Raw genomic sequence first — 20,244 nt, forward strand, 5'->3', positions numbered from 1 at the left:
AGCGCTATGGCCCAAACAAACTTGTACCAATGTCAAAACTTGTTGGAATGACTAAACCAAAATGTTTCCACACTGTATACAATCTCTGCTCAATGTGCAGGAAAAAGATTCCTGAGACATCAGAGCAGGCTAAGCCAGTATGACCAGTATCTTTTAAATCCCTCATTACAGAATAGAGTAGAAAAGATCATGTTTAAGTCATCTTTTATTGTGGAAAGAGTGAACATTTCATTCCTTTGAACTTTGGCGAAACAGTGAACATCTGTGTTGCCTCACTGATCAGTTTCATCTTGGCACCTTTTAGTTTCCTGGAGGAGTGCACAGCTTGTTGGTGGGTCAGGGTGGAGAAATCTGACTTGTAGCAGCTCCCCTGCATACTGTACACAGACAGGGAGAAGGTGGGCAGACATTGCGTTACCTTGGTTATTGATTATCACCCTGGTAATTGGTTATTGATTACTCCCAGCCTTGTTCTCTGTGTCTGAAGGGAATTGTACTGTACGAACATAATTTAGATTGTGACTCAGTTCTGTTTTCTGCCAAATCTCATTTCAATATGGAAGATTTAGTGACAAAAAACTCACATAGAGGAGTAAATGGACAGTCCAGGAGAGACGAATCACCTTCTCCCACTGCTCGCAGTGTTGACTCATGCTGCGGATCTTGGATGAAAAGCATCAGGCTCTGGGTACCTGTGGATTACAAGAATGAAACGGTGCATTTTTTTAAACTGGCGGGACCTGTGGTAAGATTGTGTTAAGATGCAACAGTTGACAAAATGTTGTCCAACAGCCTAAACATTTTCAAAGCTAAAGATACTTAGTCACTGCAACTGACTGAGTGAGAAGAGTTGTAACATTATCATTGTACATTTAGCAGATGTGCTGGGAAGGTCACTTATTACCACAATAATATAATATATAATAACAATATACATAATATAAATTCCTGTTAATTTGAAAAGGTTTGGGACTTTACTTTTAACATGAAATTGTGATGGTCTACAAATTAGCTTCCATTTGCTACCTGCCTTGCGTCCACTGGAATTAACCTTTTTCTGTTCAGAACATGTCAGAAAAAGGTGATTTGTTGGGTGTGTTTGTAATGCATGGCATGTTCAAAGTTCAAAGTTATATATGAATCGATATAATGTCTGCATTCATTGAATTGAATAGAAATTAATCCAATTTAAAACTGACCAATTAATCTCTCAAAATTCCTCAAATTGTTAACCTTGAACATGCATTCTTACATCTAAGGTTGGCTCAAAGATCATTTTCAATATTCCACATGAAGCAAAGTGCATGTGCAAATGCTTCCTCAACATGAAATTCTAACTTTGTGAGGAGGGGAAAAATAGCTTACCAGCCCAACATGTATCCACTTTTCCCTGAGCGCTATTCATTGCACAAACACAGAACTTGATAGATGAGGGCATTTAGTTTCCTTTTGTGCGAACCTTTTGATGCCAAAAACCTGTCAAAAACCTACACCAGCAATCACAAGAACCATTTTCTAACGAAGAAAAGAGAAGTAGTAAAAAAAACATTTGGTAACACAAAGGAGCCGAAGCAAAACCAAAGCATGACACGTCAGCTTCCAGAAAAAATAAGAACTTTTCCTTACCTCAGCGCCTTTCGAAACAATGTTTCTTTTAAGAATGATAACTCAATCATCCACTTTGTGTTGCATTCAGAGTTTAATATTTCATTCATGAAGTTCATTTGGGTTTTTTTATGGTTGTGAAACTGAGGGAGCTTGATTTTGTTTTTCAGTTCATTTCACAGTTGATGAGCTTCCTGATCGGCTTCGTCAGCATGGTGTTCTGCGGTCACCTGGGGAAAACAGAGCTGGCAGGGGTGGCATTAGCGATGGCAGTGAGAGATCTTCTTATCTTCTTGTCTCTGCTCTCATTGGAATTCTGCTTCCAAACACCATGTTCATAGCCTTGCTTTTGCAATTGAATATTTATTTTACTCACGCATAATAACATTTCATTTCAATCTAGGTTATAAATGTCACAGGTATTTCCATTGGCTGTGGTTTGGCATCAGCATGTGATACTCTCATATCTCAGGTATTCACAATTTGACTTGTTTATATAACCAGGTTGGTCCCAAGCTGTTACTTTTGCGTTTACAATTTGCTTTTTCAGATTTGTTTTCCTGTCTCAGTCATGTCCTTTTTCTCGTACATTCCTGTTTTTCTGACCCCTTTCTTGCAGACTTATGGGAGTGGTAACCTAAAGCGCGTTGGGTTGATACTACAGAGGGGAGTTTTGATTCTGCTCTTGGCCTGTTTCCCCTGTTGGGCTGTCCTGATTAACACTCAACCCATTTTGCTGGCAGTCAGGCAGAGCACGGAGGTCGCCAGGTGAACATTTTATTCTAGGGTCTACAAATCAGCATCATACCTTAAAACAGCACAAACTGACATACACTTATTATTCAGCGTGATATTTAGCACCTATTTATACATTTTCACTTTTCTATTTACAAGACTCGCCCAGCTGTATGTGAAGATCTTTATGCCGGCTCTGCCTGTGAGTACTGCAGCTTCCGTTGTTTCTCAAAATGCCTCATGTATTTCCATCCATATATGCTGTGTTGAATGGTTGTTGTGTTGCATCATTGATCTAATTAACCCCATTCATCGTGTTGGATTCCTCAGGCTGTCTTCATGTACCAGCTGCAGGAGAGGTATCTTCAGAATCAGGTGCATTTAATGACTGTAACACCACCACTGTGAGACAAAACAATGACTGAAAATTTATCAGTGATGAGATCGTTTTGTGCGTGGAGAGGAACATGTATTGTGAAAAACAACCAAACAGCAGGTGCACTGATGTTGAAATGCTGGTTTTTTTTGTATACAATTTGCTTTGGCTCTCAGGGTATCATGTGGCCCCAGGTGATATCTGGAGCCATAGGGAATGTTTTAAATGCAGTTATCAATTACGTCTTCCTTAATGTTCTGGATCTGGGGGTTGCGTAAGTACACCACCATACTTCACTCACTGATTGTACTCATTCTTTCACATTTTAAACCAGTCAGAGTATCAATGTTATTATGTTGATTATCAGGGAGTCTGTATCAGAGGACTTCTTTGTATGAGCGACTGGCAATGACTGTAGCTTTTTGCTTTTTTCCACCTTTATCCTTGATGCTCGATTAACTTGATGTCACTGAAGTGGATCTGCAGCTGCCAACACCATCTCACAGTATTCCTTGGCTGTGTTCTTGTTTGTGTACATCTGCTTCAGAGGGCTGCACAAAGCTACATGGGATGGTAAATTTAGGGGAATAAACATAGCGATTACGTTAAAATTTGTGCAATGAACTTTCAATTTGGAGCAAATTATCAGGAAAATGGAAACAAAGTTTGGGGACTATTTTAGTTTACTTAGTCAGATGAGTTTATTTTTTCTTAACTGCATTGTTTAAACATTAATCCTCCTTAAGATTTGCCAGTTTACTCAGTAGACTTAGCCAAAACAAATGCAGTCCTGCAAAAACTCCTACATGAAGTTTATAAAGTTTAGTTTTGTGTAAACTTTTTTGGAAAGGTGCTGAGTCAACTGATGAACTTGAAATAAAGGTTATGAAGGATTTAGTTTGTGGTGCACCTAAATAGTCGATCACATGTAATTAAAGGTAGTTTTGTGTCTTTTTTTTATGCGACTATAAAAGAGTTTTGGGAATACATTTCTCATACTTGCAATCAAAAATCAAGTTGGAAAGTAAGATCATATCAATCAAGAATAAAACTATATGGACTGCAAACAAATTATCCCTCAAAGTTTTGTTTTGTTCTTTTCATTGTTTTGGTTATAGACTTCACATTTTGCTTTTGAAACTAATCTCTTTATTGTGTCACAAAAGGTTTTGATTGTGAACCAGACCTACTTGGTAGTCAAAAATATTTGGTTGCTTGGAAGTTGAGTTGGATGTAATGGATCTATGGTGATGGATGAGACTGGAGTTTTTAATGGTACTTTTGAGTTGGATCAGTCAATGTGTTAGACAATAACCAGGTAATCTGAATTTAATTTTCAAAATGAAAGGCCTCTAACATGACATATATGAGCACTGTTCCCTATGAATTCAGATTAGAATTTAAGAAATGTTTTTGTTTCCACACACATCAACAAAGACACACAGGGTCTAAAAACATTCAGAAAAAAAGATAACATATAAGTCAGTAAAACTTTGAGTTAAGTATGTCAAGTAAACTTTAATTAGGTAAGTAAAATAAACTTAAGTCATGACATAAACTGCTACACTTCAGCATGTCAAAATTGTCTTTGTGTGTATTAGCATACTGACGGTAACATTTAGAGTGGATGCCATGTTTCATCTGTCATTAACATTAACTTCACATTAATTGATAACAATTCTGATTCAATTCTCCATTTCTGACACAACACTGAAAGAAGTCACACAGTTCTTCATAGAAATTGCAATTTACAAATGTGGCTGCATTTGGTCTCAATAAGTAGAAGTCCACTAAATCTAACTTACCTTTTATTATCTTTTAGGCTGGTCACAAGACTGCCTGCAGGATTGGGGTCCCTTCCTCCACCTGGCCATCCCGAGCATGATGATGCTTTGTCTAGAATGGTGGCTGTATGAGATTGCAGGGTTCCTGGCAGGCATCATCAGTGAAGTTGAGCTGGGGGCTCACTCTATAGTTTATGAACTGTCCGTTGTTGCTTTCATGGTAACTCCTTTACATTACTTTTTCCATGCCGTTAGAGTTTTTCTACCAGGTGTGTTGATTTGAGTGAATAACTGAAGGATTTTGACCTTTCGGACCTCATTCAGAAATCATTGTTTCACTACATTTTGATGTGAAATTTTGTTTTAATTTCACCTCATCCTCTTCCACAGTTTCCTATGGGTTTCTCTGTCGCTGCAAGTGTTCGGGTTGGAAATGCTCTTGGTGCTGGAAACACAGAGCAAGCCAAACTGTCCAGCAAAGTCTCCCTCATCTGTACATGTATGAATTCATATGTAGCCTAATAAGTATGAGATAACCCGGTAACAATAGAGGCAGCAATGGCTGCTTTGTCGAGTTATGTTACAGAGTTGTGCGTTTTGGATGTTTTCTTTTTTTTCTTAGTTACAGACTTTAAAAGTCCTGAGATATTGAGTCTTCTGTTTTCTCTGTCACTTGTTCATCATATGCTTCCATATATTTTCCTCCTTTGTTTTAATAACGTGCTTCTTATGCCCAATCCAGCTATCATCTCATGCTTTGTTGGAGCCTGTCTCGTTGCAGCTAAGGATGTGATAGGATACATTTTCACCACAGAGAAGTGAGTGCTGACACTTGTCTAAAATTCATTGGTTTGTTTTCTTTGCTCAGAAATTATAACTAACAGGCAGACTGGCAGCTCATACAATGTTAATGTGTAATTCATCATGTATTAACTTCAGAGGACACTGATCCTCATCAACAAGTAAGCTTGGACTTTTGCTTTTTGCACTGTCACTACCCCAATGTTGCAGTGTTAAGCCAAAAAAAATCGGTCAGTTTACTCCCCTGTCTTTGTTATAATTGCATTGTCATATGTCTTCACATTTAGAGACGTCATACAAAGGGTGGCCGATATCATGAAGATATACAGTTTCACCCATGTTGCTGATGCTTTTGCGGTGAGAAACTCGGCCATAAAAGTCACTCTGTCCCTCTGCTGGGGAAAATAAACCTGACGTGTTGGCAAAAATGTTGGATGTTTCCTTGTTCTACTTCCACAGGGTGTAACAGGAGGTATTGTCAGGGGCACAGGGAAGCAAAAGATTGGTGCTGTGTGTAACTTGGTGGTATACTACTTCATTGGGTTCCCCATCGGAGTGTCTCTGATGTTCCCTGTTAAAATGGGCATTGTAGGTGAGGACAGACTAAATATCAGTTGAGCAAGTGGACAGCTTTAATCATACTTCCACGCAAACTAACAAATGGTCCTCTTTCCATCTCTGTTGCAGGGCTTTGGGCAGGGTTTTTGATCTGTGTTTTGTTACAGTCAACATTTTTTGTGGTTTTTCTGTGTAAACTCAACTGGAAGAAAGCCACTGAGGAGGTGAGCTGCTCACCTGGGGATGTCCTGTGTCACAGGAAGAATGCAACAAATTCATTTAGTGCAGTGACATTTAAATCGCAGATAAAACTATGACAAACACTAATCTGCGCTAATTAGCATGTGGTAGTGATATTGTAGCTTGTTGATCTGTCTTTTACACATGAAGAGATGTGATTTAGTGGTTTTATATCTCTGAATAGGCACTGGTAAGAGCAGGAGTCCATATTACACAGAGGAAAACTAAGGGTAAGCAGAAATTATCTTACCAACAGACAAATTTTGTCATCTCTCTGGAATTTAAGGCTATGTATTGTATCTCTTCCTCACAGCCTTGGGTTCTGGTGAGAAACAGGCCCAAGTAAAGACCAGTCGATCCAGTTCACCGAGTCCAGGTGAGGAGAGGCTGGAAGTGCTCAATTCAGGTCAGCAGACCTCAGATGATGTGACTTTGTCAGTCAGGCAGCTGGTGGTACGACGTGGCCTCGCTGTGCTGCTCATGTTCATCATACTTGCTGCTGGAGTCTTCATCAGTGAGCTGCTCGTCAAACTGCTCCAATTTGATTAATGACCAGAATTAGACCTTGTGTGCAGCAGAAAATAAAGCTCTGTGATTATGTATGTCTCTTAAAGCAGCAGATTATTTACCACAGTATGTTCTTAAAGTTTTAGTAATAGTACATTTTAGATTTCGGTTTTAGTAATAGTATTTTATGTCTCACTCAGATCTTTTCCATATAAACCCAGTCACCTTTGCAGTTGTTACATTAGTCATGTTGTGGAAAATCTAAAAAAGAAACAGGACATAATTGAGACAGCCACTGACAAGCTGAACTGAAAAAGACACTGTATAGGCATGTCTTCTTTTTTTTTTTTATAGAAACATGCTGTGTAAGGTGGGCTCCAATCAAGACACTGACAAAATGTATTTTTTTATCCTACGATTTAGAGTCTGAATGGATGCCACAATTAGAAATAGCATGATTAAATGTTATATTTAGGCTACAGCGCATCAGTGGATGTGTGCTTTTATCATCAAAGACAGAAGGGGCTGCTCTTTTTCTCTGGTTTATTTTTTCTTTCCTTTGATCTGTGTTGCCAAATTTGATGATAACAAAAAGGTCTGTAAGCTCATACTGCAACATGCTGGCTGGATGAAGACATGTAAAACAGCAAATCAACCACCTGTTCCCTCTGCAGGAGCAGATAAATACTGTAGCTAGTTCAGGCAAAACAATTATAGCCTGCTCATGAATAAAGAATTCACCCTGGATAACAGCGAGTAATTACCCATGTATGATTTTCTGAAATAGGCCGTGTTTCTCTACACATCTCTTAACATAGTGGCTTTGCCATTTGGGAAATAATTGATACCACTCATGCACGTGACTGTTGGAGGAGGGGGAACCAACCGTTGCATCCTCTAGTGGTCGACGTAATTATGATGTGAGCAAAGAAGGGAAATCAGGTGATGTTAAGAGAAAACTCAATGTTAGCCTAGCCAAGCACAAAGTCTTGAAACAGAAGTGTCTGTCAAAAGATAAGGAACCTTTGAAGCGCGTTACAAGTTATATCTAATTTGCTCAATATCAACAAACGTTGTCTGCCTACACCGATTAAACAGAGACAGAATAGCTACTCTCTCCTTTTACCATTCTATGTCCTATACGCTAAGATGCCGGTGCTCCCACAAGCCACTGCACTTGCAACAGATTGATGTCTACAAGAGGCTTGCATATTAATTTATCGTTATTCAACATGTAAATCAGGTTTGATTCATTCATGGTTACGTCGTCGTCTGAGCTTCAGTCTTGCTCATCAGCGGAGATATTGCCACAGGCTCCTCACAGAGACCATAATCTTGGCCCGCTCACCTCGAGACTGCAATCAGTAACATGCTGTGGCATCAATAACAAGTGACAAGTGACTGTGCAAAGATTTTCTGTCAGTATATCTCGACTAGAACTTAAAATGTAGGAGTTTAAGGGATCTCATAAACATTTTGGTTGCGTCTCAATGCAGTAACATAATGTACTTGATCTGTAATATTGCATATTATTTAAGTAAAACACAGTTTAGAATTACTGGCTACTGTACATGTACAAATATTAGGCCTTTGATGACTGAAAGTTGTAGGTGGAAGTTATGAACTATGTCAAATTAAATATGTTACTACGATGGTATGGACATTTTTGCGTAAACAATATAAATCAGGAACTGACACTGTGATTGGTAGATTAAAACGATCTTCAACTTGTCTTTGAAAAGCCACTGAAGTACAATGTGATATGTTATTGAGGTCTGTCAGTGATCTCACCATTTAGTGCCATATTAAAGGACTGAAGTGTCCTTCATAAATAAGTGACTAATTGGTTTTTTTTTTTTTGTTTTTTTTTTATTATATAACAATTATTAAATTGGTCTTCTTTCCATGCCATTTAATAATTAAACATTATCTAAGATTTAACATCTAAAAATGTAAAAAGCTATAATTTGCAGCATTATTCCTGCATAACAATATGAACTACAAATAGTGGGCTTATAATGAAAATACAACAATAGTTGCTTTTGTGGTCCCTGCATTACATATTTCTGTAAATCTTAGTAACATTTATTTTAAGAAATATGTCACAATTTTAAATCTGGGTTTGGTACTTCTGCTTGTTCAGTTTGATTTACACAGTGTGTGTCTGATAGGTGTCTGTGTATCTCATTTGAAAGTAGCTAGCAGTTAATTACTAAAGCACCTATATGCGAGCAGTATCAAAAGTAGCATTTTGTGGCATCGTTATGGCAGCTATTGGATGCTGTGACATCAACAGCAAGACGTCAGTAAACTGGTGATTTCATTCTTGAATCTATTCCCTTCAAGTGCAAGAAAAACAAAAACAAAAACAAAAAAAGAGTTCAGACTGGAGACTATGACACATTTCTTTGGGGACATACTATATATTTATATATTTTTACTTTTGCCATTCACTATACCTGATCATCCGTGTGGTTTGTTTCATTGTTGGACACTTAAAATGTCATTTTTATTGATTAGGGTGCTATCACTACAGTATATCATTATATAGAATATCTAAAGATTTTTTTAATCTGTCCTGAACAATCCCCGGGCAGATTGGCAGTGATACAGGAAGACAATGCAACAATGATGGCTCACCTGCTTGTATACTTACTCCGTGTTACATATTTACATGTGTTGATGTAAATTTTACATCAGACATTTACCACAGGCTCCTCACAGAAACCATAATTTACATTTACTTAAAGTAAAAAAAAAAAAAAAAAAGATTTAAGGTCAGTAAGTAAGAAGAAACATCTCTCGGTGCAACATGTAAATCAAGTCAAGAATAGGTTGAAAAAATCAAAAGCTATCTGTAGGAAAACATCTGTTCCTTGATGCCCATGTGGTTTCTCAGTGAGGGATTTGTAACGTGCCTTGTTGTCCCAGTTAAGCATCTCAGGCTGAGCGGGTTAAAACATGATTTTTGCTACAAGACCTTTGTTCATCCTGCCAGTTTCAGTCTCATTTGATATTGCTTCCAGCTTTCTGTGGATTTGCTCAGCAGTGCAGCACTGAGACATTTCCCTCCACACAAGATAGCGCCAGTAGCCCATGTCAGGCTGTGATTTAACAGAATAACAGCCCAGGTTTATGAGAGGATGTGCAGCTATGAAGGAATTCAACACTTCTCTCTCTCGAGGAATTCATTATCTGTTTGTGAAAACTGTGTGTCACCACCACATGTTTATCAGGAGTCAAAGATGGCTCAAAGGTTTGGGGTCATGGTCAGTGGAGCCAGTGGTGTTGGGGTGGAGTCATTGGCCCAGTTCAGGGTAAAGTTGGCCCTACTCTGGGCGCTGGGCTCCGGTGGAGGGAAAGCAACATGGAAAGCAACACCGATGACCAAAATAAGAACTGAAACCAAGAAGATGAATCCCCGACGTAAAATCAGCTGACTGACAGACAGCAGCGCTTGAGGTTTGGTGCTTGAATTAGTGTTGGTCTGTTCTGCATCCCTCTGAGTCCCTCCTGCATTAGTACTGTTGTCCTCAGCCTCACGACTTGCTTTCAGCTCCTGGTCCTGGGTGTTGACAGGGCTGTAGCTGTCTGTTTTCAGAGCCTCTTCTACATCCAACTGAGCCTTCAGGGTGCAAAGATGTAGTTGTTAATGTGTGAGTAGCTGCAATATCACACAACTAAGATACAAACTCATAGAGACAAAGTGAGAACACCCTGCTAAAATACACACCACAAAGTGTGCATATCCACTTACTGTGTCTGTGCAGTCAGGGATGTCCGGCAGCATCGCTTCAGTCAGCACTGTACTCGGAGGACGTTTCGGTGTCACCAGCACTTTCTTTCGAGCTCGCAGTTGAGCCTAAAAGCATGTTAGAGTGAGGTTCAAGAGGCAAATGAAGATGATATTTGTGATAACCTTGATACAAACCCCCCCCCCCCCCAATCCAAATGCAGTAGTCTAAAACTCTTCTTTTCTTTCTGCAAAACAGTTGTTTCAAAATATGTTGATGTGTGAGTTTACACACATTCAGCTTTGCATTTTTTTTTTTTAATTTTTGAGAAAGATATCATTAAGAAAGTTACGCAAAAGGAAAACACAAGAAATGGTATTTCTAAAAAAGTTCATTTAGTGACTGAAATGAAAAGATAAAAATGAAAATTGGCACCAAACCTCAGTTGGCATCGAGTGCAAAGAATTTCCTCATGCAACAGAAAATTTCCCAGTGTAGAAGATTTAATTTGATAATCTCTGTTACATTCCTGCCCAAACCCCTTTTTGGAAAGGTTTAAAAGACATCTTTTTAAGAGAGTTGAGAGTATCCCACCTTGTGTGTGACTTTTTTCCAGTTGAGTTTGAAGATCAGAATGAGGAAGAAGCCCGTCTCGAGAAAAACACATATCAAGAGACCCACCCAAAAGCCTGATAGGAGGGACAGAAATTCAAACACGCGCATTAAATGATAATCTACAATTTACGTCGCATATCCTATAAAAGTGATTGTCAAGAAAAACAAATTGTATATGTACCAAAAATACAGTCAAGGCTATGTAGCACTTTGAGCTAAATGCTAACATTAGAGTGCTAATGTTTAGCAGAGAACAGTTACCATGTTTGCTATCTATGTTTAGTGTGTTAGGATGCTAATCAACTTACACACCTGAGGCTAATGGGGGGAAAAGTGTCCTGTTTATTTCTGCAGGTTCATGTATCGTACAAATTAAAGAGTGTAAGATCGTTAGAGTACTTGAAATCAAGTTAGAGTGGTTCAGTTTGATCTTTAAAACATAAAATCCCCTTAAAAATAAATATACTGATTATCTTTCACATGGCTGCACATTAAATGACACGGTACTCTTCATAGTTGCAACCCGGTGAAGGAAGCAAGCATCGTTATGTGCTGTAAGTAAATTAACATGAAGAGATAGGAAGGGTAGCGTTCAACAATTTTCAGCCAGAATTATTCAGAACTGAACCAAATGTGGCAATTACATGGTGTGTTTTTTTTAACAATTCAACTGCTATACATGCATCAGCAAGAGTTTGGCCAGGTTATTGACCTATTGATCTGGAAGTGATTGATGTACATTTGGAGCTTCCTGCAAGCACCTATGTTTGGGATTTACTGCTTATTGCGTGAAGTGAAGTACCAGTCCAGGACACCTCTTGACCTTAGACTGCTGTATGCAGACACAACCACGCAAGTAAACATACTGTAGTCTCGTAAACTGACTTCAAATAAACATTATTGTGATTGAGAAGTAGTGGTGAACAGTGATGATGTAGACTAAAAAGTCCTTCTATCAGGCTTCATTAAATGACTTGTCATTTGAAAAATATCCAATGGCAAAGAGACAAGTGGTTGTGAATATTATCAGACATAAATAGTATTCATTTGATTTTCACTCATAGCTTGTTTGCAGAAACATACATAAAACGTGATTGAAGAATTACCTATTATCCTAAGCTGAGCAGAAAACATCAGAGCTATTCCCACTGGCAGGCCGATACAGTAGTAACACACCAGGTTGGACAAGGCAGCAATTTTCTGCATCCCGGTTCCAACAAGAATCCCTGAGCAGACGCACTGGAAAAGCACAGCAGACTTTGACCCAACAAAACAAGCAAACAGCTGTGTACTGTTTAACACAGGCAATCAGTGTAAAACAAAAATATTTGTTCTGTTTTGTATTAACGTACCAGAATTGCATCAAAGAATTGTAGAAATATGTAGACTGTGAGGTTGTCTGACACTAGCTTCACAATATTGCTGCAGATAGTAAAAGAATACCATCAAACTAGAGTTGTCGTTACATAATACAGGAATGAATGTGCGTTGATCAGAAACTCACGTATCAGAAGTAAATATGCAGCCAAGGAAGGATTTACAGCCAGCGATGAGAATACCTTGGAACACAGCCAGCACTCCTGCAGCGAGTACATTATGTGAGACACAATACCTGACAAATTCAATGTTCCACAATTATAATCCAAGACTCTTGTCCAGACTCACACAAATATAAAACACATTTATTTATTATGTGTGCGAAGACACGGTTAAACCAAACTCCAAGCTTGGGTTTACTGTCCTCATGCAGAGATTAATAAGGTTACATAGACTAAGTCAAAGGTATCCGGTTACACGAAAGGTTACTATTAGAAATAAATACACCTGATAACCAGTAAGAAACAAGAATCCTGAGGGGCCAAAGTCAAGATTATAAATGTTTGTATTTAAGTATATGTATCTTCATACCTGACAGAACTAGGGCCACTTTGCAGGTGAGTATGGCTCTGTTCGTGTTCCCAGCCCCCACAGCATTACCAACACGCACACAGGTCGCTGCATGGATGCCTAAGGGAAACTGCAAAGACCACATCTTACATCTGTTCTGATCCAGTGAATAAGTACATTTCCCAAAATGCTGGATTATTGTTAAGTAATAAGATGTATATAAATGTTGAATACCATGTATGTTATGGCTCCTACTTCCACCATCACATGCTGGGCAGCAAGATCCACCTCACCAAGTACACCTGACATGATAAAGATTCAGACATCAAGATCAGATTCAAATGTTCCTGTGATGTCTGAGCGCTACGATGAGAAATTGTACACACGTTTGACCAATAGCAGTCAGAAAACTGAAGACTGATAAAAATGTAATAATGAGTCCTGATTTTTGGATTTATTCTCTTAACTTTTATATTCATCATGAACTTCTCGCAGAAAATTGTACGTGTCCAAAACCAGAATTTGATTTGGGTAAATGACCTGAAACCATGGTATTTCATTCAGCGGGGGATAGGACGGTTGCAGCCTCACATTTTTGGCCAAAAAGTAAGCTCTATTTTTCTGTCTTTAACTTAGCATGTGGCTTTTAGCAGATTGACTTCCTAGATTTTGGTGTTTTTGCAATTGGCCAGTATCAAATGGCTCAATACATGCCATTGTCCTTATTTGAAGTAAGAAAGACACTGTAACACCATTTGGAGAGCAAGTATGTTCAACATAATAGTATAGTATAGTAAATGGAATAGGATCCTGAAAATGTACATTTTTAGCCACTATGTGGAATGCCTGATTGGAGGCTCTTTGAAATTATTTTAACAGCATACATTTTTGTTCATAGAAAATTTTGATAAACCTGGACAACATTTTGTTACTAAATTTGGAGATACAAGTTCCACTCAACTGGACAAGAGTTACAGAAAAGACCTGAAGTAAATTTTAAGGGTGAGGATTAGGATTAAGCAAGTAGTAGTTATGCCTCTGTTGTTAGATCTCCAGGAAATCAGCATTACCAACACGCACACAGGTCACTGCATGGATGCCTAAGGGGAACTGCAAAGACCACATCTTGTCAGTCAAGGTATCTGTGTCTATCATCTGTGTGTGTGTGTGTGTGTGTGTGTGTGTGTGTGTGTGTGTGTGTGTGTGTGTGTGTGTGTGTCAAACAACACTGACCAGCAAGAAAACCTCCAATCTCCCAGATCCACCATTCAAAGCAGACCATAAATGTACTGGGAATAGCCAACTTCATATAAGAGTCCCATTCCTGCAGACACTCAGTAGACCAGCCTGCGGAGAGTTGCAGACAGAATCATGTTCTGTTTGACAGAAGACTAAAGACAAAACCTTGTCCATGCATGTTTCACCTTATACGCCAGATGAAAAGCAGAAATGCTGATTTGGTATGTAGACCTCACCTCCCCATGTCTGCAGATGGAGATTCTTCCATCTCATGTAGCCAAACAGCAGCAGGCAGATGGTGATCTGAGAGAGGCTGTTAGCAATGGCTGATCCACTGCAAACACACGACAGAACATCTTTATGTTTTTATTTACCAGAGGGATTTCCAGTGACAGTCGACAGTAACGTTGTCAAAGCAGAGACATGGGAAAGGACTACACACAGAGGAGGTGTGGATGGAGACAGTTAGTTACATTGTGGTTTGAGCATACAGGATTTCCACTGGTCTGAGAATAAGCCTTGACGATTAGCAGGAGTCCATGCTTGATATGGTGGAAGAGGAGAGACGGGACCCGAGCAGAGAGGCCTGATTGGTTAAGTCGAGTGCCTGAGGAATCAAATGTTTGTCCAGCTGGAAAAAGATTAACTCCTGTCAGATTTCTCTCTTCTTTCTCTGACCTTTGCTGCCTCCCTGTCCTACATAAAGTTAAAAAATAATAAACATCGGTACAGTGCTGACTCACTTTTGACCAATAATTCCTCTGAGACAGATTAATAGTTAAATCTCGATTCATTTTCTTTTCAAACTCCTGGCTACGTCCTTCTCCTCTTTGGACAACAGTGGAGGTATCAGGAGAGACAAAACTAGTTTCTCTGCTTTTGATACTATGCTTTTGATACTATGCTTAAATTGTTTATTTTATCTGTCATGCCACTTGAAGCCTGATATCATTGTCAAGCAATGCAAAGTCCAGCTCAAGTGAAAAAGTTGCAAGGAGCAGCACGACACACTTACCTTACACCCAAGTTGAGGCTGATTATTAAGACGTAGTTGGCCACAAAGTTAATAATGTTGGCTGCGGCTGCTGTGTACATCTGAGGCAGAATGATCCCCTGGCAGATTACATAAAATGTGGACAATGTGATTAGCAATGTACAGCTAATATTTAAACTGCAAGGATGTAATTTATATCAGTTCTCGATAGTATATTTTTGTTTCCCCAAAACAAATTCAGGTCACAGGTAGCCACAAGCATACTATCAGCTTGCTGACACTTTACTTGTAGGTACAGCAGGGACAATGACAATGCTGGACACTTAGTTTGTACACTGTTTACCATGTCCACCATCTTAGTTATGGATGTTACCATGCCAGTCTTTGCTAATTAGCCCTAAAACATAAAGCACAGTTGACGCTGATGAAAATATTGTTAGATATTCAAGTATTTGGTCATAAACCAAAGTGCTGGCAAAGTGAAAGTTGGACCGCTACTGGCACTAGAGAAAAGATTTTAAAAGTTATGATAATTCACATTTAGCGGGATATATTTAGCCAAATCTAGGCAACCTATCTTTTTTTTTTAAAGCCACCTAATGGTGTTGCTAAAGGAAATGTCACATGATCATCAAAGTCATTAGAATGCACTATCTAAAAAAAAATTTTTTTTTTAAATAAAAAAAAATTGGTAGCAACACATCTCAACGCTAGTGTGGCTAAACTTCTGGCATTCAGTGTTATACCTTCTGTATTGTGAGTAAAATTTATCAAAATTATATGAAGTGACTCTTTCTCTTTTTGTTTCCCGCAGTGCCACTGTTTCCTGAATTTGTTTTAGGAAAAGGCACACCAGAAGAACACTTGTTTCCTCTCATGAGCTTACTTGGTTTTGCAGATAGGCAACCTGCAGCTGGTGCAGGAACATGGCCTGTAGCAGGGAGAGACAGAGTGGATTTGTTTTTGTAACATAAAACTTGCAGAGCTCTCAGATAGCAGCTAGGATTCTCAAACAAATCTCTAATTTGTGGAGAAATACCAATATGTACAGTGAAACTACACTACGCATGCATTGGTATGTTAAGTATGCACAGGATTAACATGCATGCTATTTATCTGATGATTCCAATTAATGCAATTGACATAAACACTTCAACTGGATTATCTCGCTCACATTAAGGAGTTCATTGGAGTAAGCATAACATGATGGACAGAGATGGTGAGCTTGTCTTGTTTTTTAAGTCATACTTTAGTTTGATTATAACCAGGGACAAACTTTTGCATACCTACTACATGTATGCCGAATTATTGCAAAGATGCTGGTTCCAGTGCTTTTTCTTAGTTGCTTTACTGATGCAAAATGTAATCTATTTATATACTATGTGTGGAATTTGATAGTAAAACTGAGAATACACTTTATTTTTTTCCTATTCTAGAGAGTGTTAAAGTTCATTGTACTCACTGGAACAGCTGGTAGAAATGCCATCACATAGAGCTGGGCAATTCTGAAGGGGAGGTAAACAGAGTAATATTCATTTAGTAAAGTAAACACAAAGACAATGATTCAGTTTCTGCTCAGATATGCCCCTATCTATATGTGCAGTATCACAACATGTGTATAATCTCTGCTTTGCTGCTTCACTTCCTTAAAATTAAACAAATAAAATAACAAGAAACTAACTGTAATGTTCTAAATGCTGGATTTACATATCCAGGTGTCCAGAACTGTTAACATTATATTCATATAACATGCAGTATATTTAAGTCAAGGGAAACTACAATTGAAATTAAATTGTAGATCTAATACCTTGGTGAATGTACATACAAAGCTGAACCTATGAAGACAACATAAGATCATATGCCAGTACTGCCAATAAGAATTAAATCGATGGCACTAAAGATAAAGATATGGAAAATGTTTTTTATCCTTAAACAACAGTCTTCGATCGAATTTGAAGACAAAGTATCAGTTTCATAAACCACTGAATTACCTCGCCACCTCCTCTTCTTGGTGCATGATGAGCAGTAAGTTGTGAGCGTTGATGAGAAGAGCCCAACAGGGCAAACAAAACAGCAGCAGAATCACTGAACTCCTCTGCAGAATTACCCCCACACGTTTCATGTTTTTACTGCCGAATGTCTGAAAAACACATTGAGAAGCTGAATCTGATTACATCGCTTTAAAATTAAAACTTTTCTGTGGATAACACAGAATAACAATAAAGCACAGATGCAGTGATGTGGTCTGCTCACCTGAGAAATGAGTGTGTCACAAGCCAAAGCGAGGCCATAGCCTGTTGCAGTTGTAGTGAAATTAATGGTCTGAAAGGTGAAGAACGAAAAGTGCAACTTAGACATCAGTTATAAAATGTTTCTGTTTAAATGTCTAGTATTCATGTCCATAATTAATATGTATAATGGAGCTAATATGAGTTGAAAATCTAAAGCTTAAACCTCTGTGAAGTTCTTCTTAACATTGAATTACATTTGCACCTTTTAAAATGAACAGACACTATTTTACTAAGAATCAACACCCTTGTCTGCAGCTTGTTGCAAATGTCACCCAGTTTCAGCATATTAGTTTGCAGGTCCATATAGTTATTTGCCATCCCCCATGCCCCATGTGAACTGTGGGGAACCACTGTCTACACAATGTGCATACAAGCTAACTTTAAGCTACTGTCCATTCAAAATGCATTCAGACCCCATTCATGTTGCTAATTTGACGTGCCAGATGGTTTGTTACACAGACCTGAAAATCTGAAAAATCAGTCAAGGAAACTGTTTGGAAAAGGGCAGTCACTTTCAAAAAATACTTGGTAGATGATTGGATAAACCATCTTTCTTATCACAGCCGAGCACAGGTTAACTTCAAGCAATCAGATCAATGAACTATATGACTTAACAGAGGAACGTCAAAGAGGAGACACAACAAACAATTTGCGGTCTGAGGATAGTTCCTAAACCTGTCCTCAAATCACACTCTTGCTGAAGTCAGTTGGGAGAGCATCTTTTCCACAGAGTAAAGTCTTCCATGCTGTTCTTTGCTCTTCTTACAATTCAGAAATACTCTCCAGTTTAGATGCTGATGCTATAGCCATGCCTACACTAACCTCTTTAGCGTAGATGCATTGGGATCCTTGAACAAACAGTTGCTTCTCACTGTCGTCACACCTAAACCACTTCAATCAGATTTCAGTAGTTCCTTGTGGGACACTTATTGATCAGAATTGAATTCATTTTTCCTTCATGTTTCCTCGCTTCCCTTTGACTATCTATACAAATGCACTGCATGTATACTGTCAATTCTTTCTGTTTGGGCAGCTGATTGCACAACTGCTCTGTAGCATTTCAGCAGTGTTTTCTACACCTTTACTCCATGTGCTTTTCCAGTTTGGTGTTTAAAGATACTTAAAATTACTTTTATGGCAACTACATAAGTCACCACTTAATGTAGACCTGCATAATGGAATACAGATACCATTACATTCAGGCAGACCACCATCACAACAACTCATACTGGATGTGGACAAAGACAAACACGTACAATGTGCAAGATATATTTTTGAGTAGAACAGAAGATTGTTGTCATAGTAATAGCAGTAGTAGAAGCAGCATTACAGTAAGTACAAAGTATAGAGGTAGTAGTAGATAAAGTCAGTTCAGAGGAGCGGAGATCGTACCGCTGAGGCCAGTGCATATCCAGCCAGCTCTGCATTGCCAATGTGACCACAAAATATGGTGATAACAAACGGCAGGAGGAAGTTCAGAATCCGAGACACCAGCTGTAGAAACAAATAGACAGAATTGACTGATTTGTAAACAGCCCATCACTAGAAAATTATTACAATGAACTGCATTCTGACAAAATATCAGCTCTCAGCAAACTAGGTAGGTAGGTAGGTAGGTATTTACTTTATTAATCCCCGAGGGGACTTTTTTTTTTTGCTATAGCAGCATACAAAAGCAGTAAGATAATAATAGAAATAATAGAATAAAATAATAGAATAGAATAATAGAAAAGCAATAAAATAAAATAGCAGTAAATAGCAGTAAAAAATATAAATATAAAATATAAAATGCACAGTATATACAGTACATTATATATCTATATATATTATATACAAACAAACCAAGAAACACAGTCAACAGTGTTATTGTACTGTGATGGATTTTGCCAGAGGTGAGTTATTGTACAGTCTTATTGCAGTGGGCAGGAATGATCTCCTGTATCTGTCCTTGTGACAGCGGAGCTGGAGGAATCTTTTAGAGAAAGTGCTCCGCTGTCCCTGCAGCAGGTGGTGGAGAGGGTGGACAGGATTATCCAATATGGACAATAGTTTGTTCAGCGTCCTCCTCTCCACCACCTTTTCCAGGCTGTCCAGTTTGTAGCCGATGATGGAGCCGGCCTTCTTAAACAGTTTAAGTCTGTTGGTGTCACCGGCTCCAATGCTGCTCTAGTTAGAAAATAGTGTTGTAAAATCAACAGGTGCAGACTTGTTTGCACTAACATACACAAAGTATACACACTATTTTATTTAACTTTTTGCATGTTCTGTATTTGGTTTACAACTGGTAGCTTATTGCACTGTTATTGTATAATGTAACACTGCACATTGAACAGCAGTTCTGCCACAAAGGAATATAGTAGCTGAAAACACCGCAATCACAGCACTTCATGAATAACAAACAAATCCCCCCCTCTCCCCGACCAGCACTTCAACTTTACCCTACTCACCAGTGGCCATGTGAGACGTAAGACCTGGTAGAGTTCTTCTCTGTAGGCCAGTGGTAGCCAACGTCTCACGCACGCACACCGAAACAGCTTGGAGCTGGCCAGTGTTTCCGGCTCGTCTCCCACATCCCCTGACGTCTTGGCAACAGAAACCCCAGCATCGGACCCTGCACCCGGCAAAGGGTGTGCAGGTTCTGGGGAGCCCAGCTTCTCCATTCAAACACAGAAAGAGAAGACAGAGGGGAGAGAGAAGGGAGGAACGCTAGCGAACACTGGGGGGAGGGAGGCTGGGAGGAAGTGGGGAGAGAGAGTGCAACGGTAACAGGGGCAGTCGGCCTATCTGGGTTTAGAAACAGAGCACATGCACTTTTTGAAACCTATTGATTAAATTATGTGTTTGGAGGACGAGGAGATGAGAGAAGGAATAAAGGACA

General features: G+C 38.9%; 2 protein-coding genes across 2 annotated transcripts; one reads left to right on the plus strand and one right to left on the minus strand.

Annotated features, from left to right (window-relative positions):
• Nucleotides 1-667: 667 nt before the first annotated feature.
• Nucleotides 668-6,655, plus strand: LOC138196007 (multidrug and toxin extrusion protein 1-like). The gene is made up of 16 exons (XM_069145664.1): nt 668-745; nt 1,776-1,877; nt 2,009-2,077; nt 2,225-2,373; nt 2,500-2,542; nt 2,671-2,715; nt 2,893-2,990; nt 3,192-3,289; nt 4,539-4,720; nt 4,891-4,999; nt 5,243-5,318; nt 5,589-5,658; nt 5,761-5,893; nt 5,989-6,083; nt 6,284-6,329; nt 6,413-6,655. The coding sequence occupies exons 1-16, from the start codon at nt 668-670 to the stop codon at nt 6,646-6,648; spliced, it is 1,629 nt and encodes a 542-aa protein (XP_069001765.1). The 3' UTR covers nt 6,649-6,655.
• A 2,580-nt stretch (nt 6,656-9,235) lies between these two features.
• slc47a1 (solute carrier family 47 member 1) lies at nt 9,236-20,027 on the minus strand. Its single transcript, XM_069146383.1, has 17 exons — nt 19,814-20,027; nt 18,759-18,860; nt 17,329-17,397; nt 17,067-17,215; nt 16,538-16,580; nt 15,962-16,006; nt 15,097-15,194; nt 14,318-14,415; nt 14,076-14,189; nt 13,077-13,144; nt 12,864-12,972; nt 12,460-12,535; nt 12,308-12,377; nt 12,062-12,194; nt 10,935-11,029; nt 10,364-10,468; nt 9,236-10,231 (listed from the first exon to the last, which is right to left on the minus strand). The coding sequence occupies exons 1-17, from the start codon at nt 20,024-20,026 to the stop codon at nt 9,857-9,859; spliced, it is 1,962 nt and encodes a 653-aa protein (XP_069002484.1). The 5' UTR covers nt 20,027; the 3' UTR covers nt 9,236-9,856.
• Nucleotides 20,028-20,244: the final 217 nt, after the last annotated feature.

This window comes from Embiotoca jacksoni, unplaced genomic scaffold (genome assembly GCF_022577435.1).
Source record: "Embiotoca jacksoni isolate LCO1_2020_lvr unplaced genomic scaffold, fEmbJac1.0.p SCAF_13, whole genome shotgun sequence".
NCBI lineage: Eukaryota > Metazoa > Chordata > Actinopteri > Embiotocidae > Embiotoca > Embiotoca jacksoni.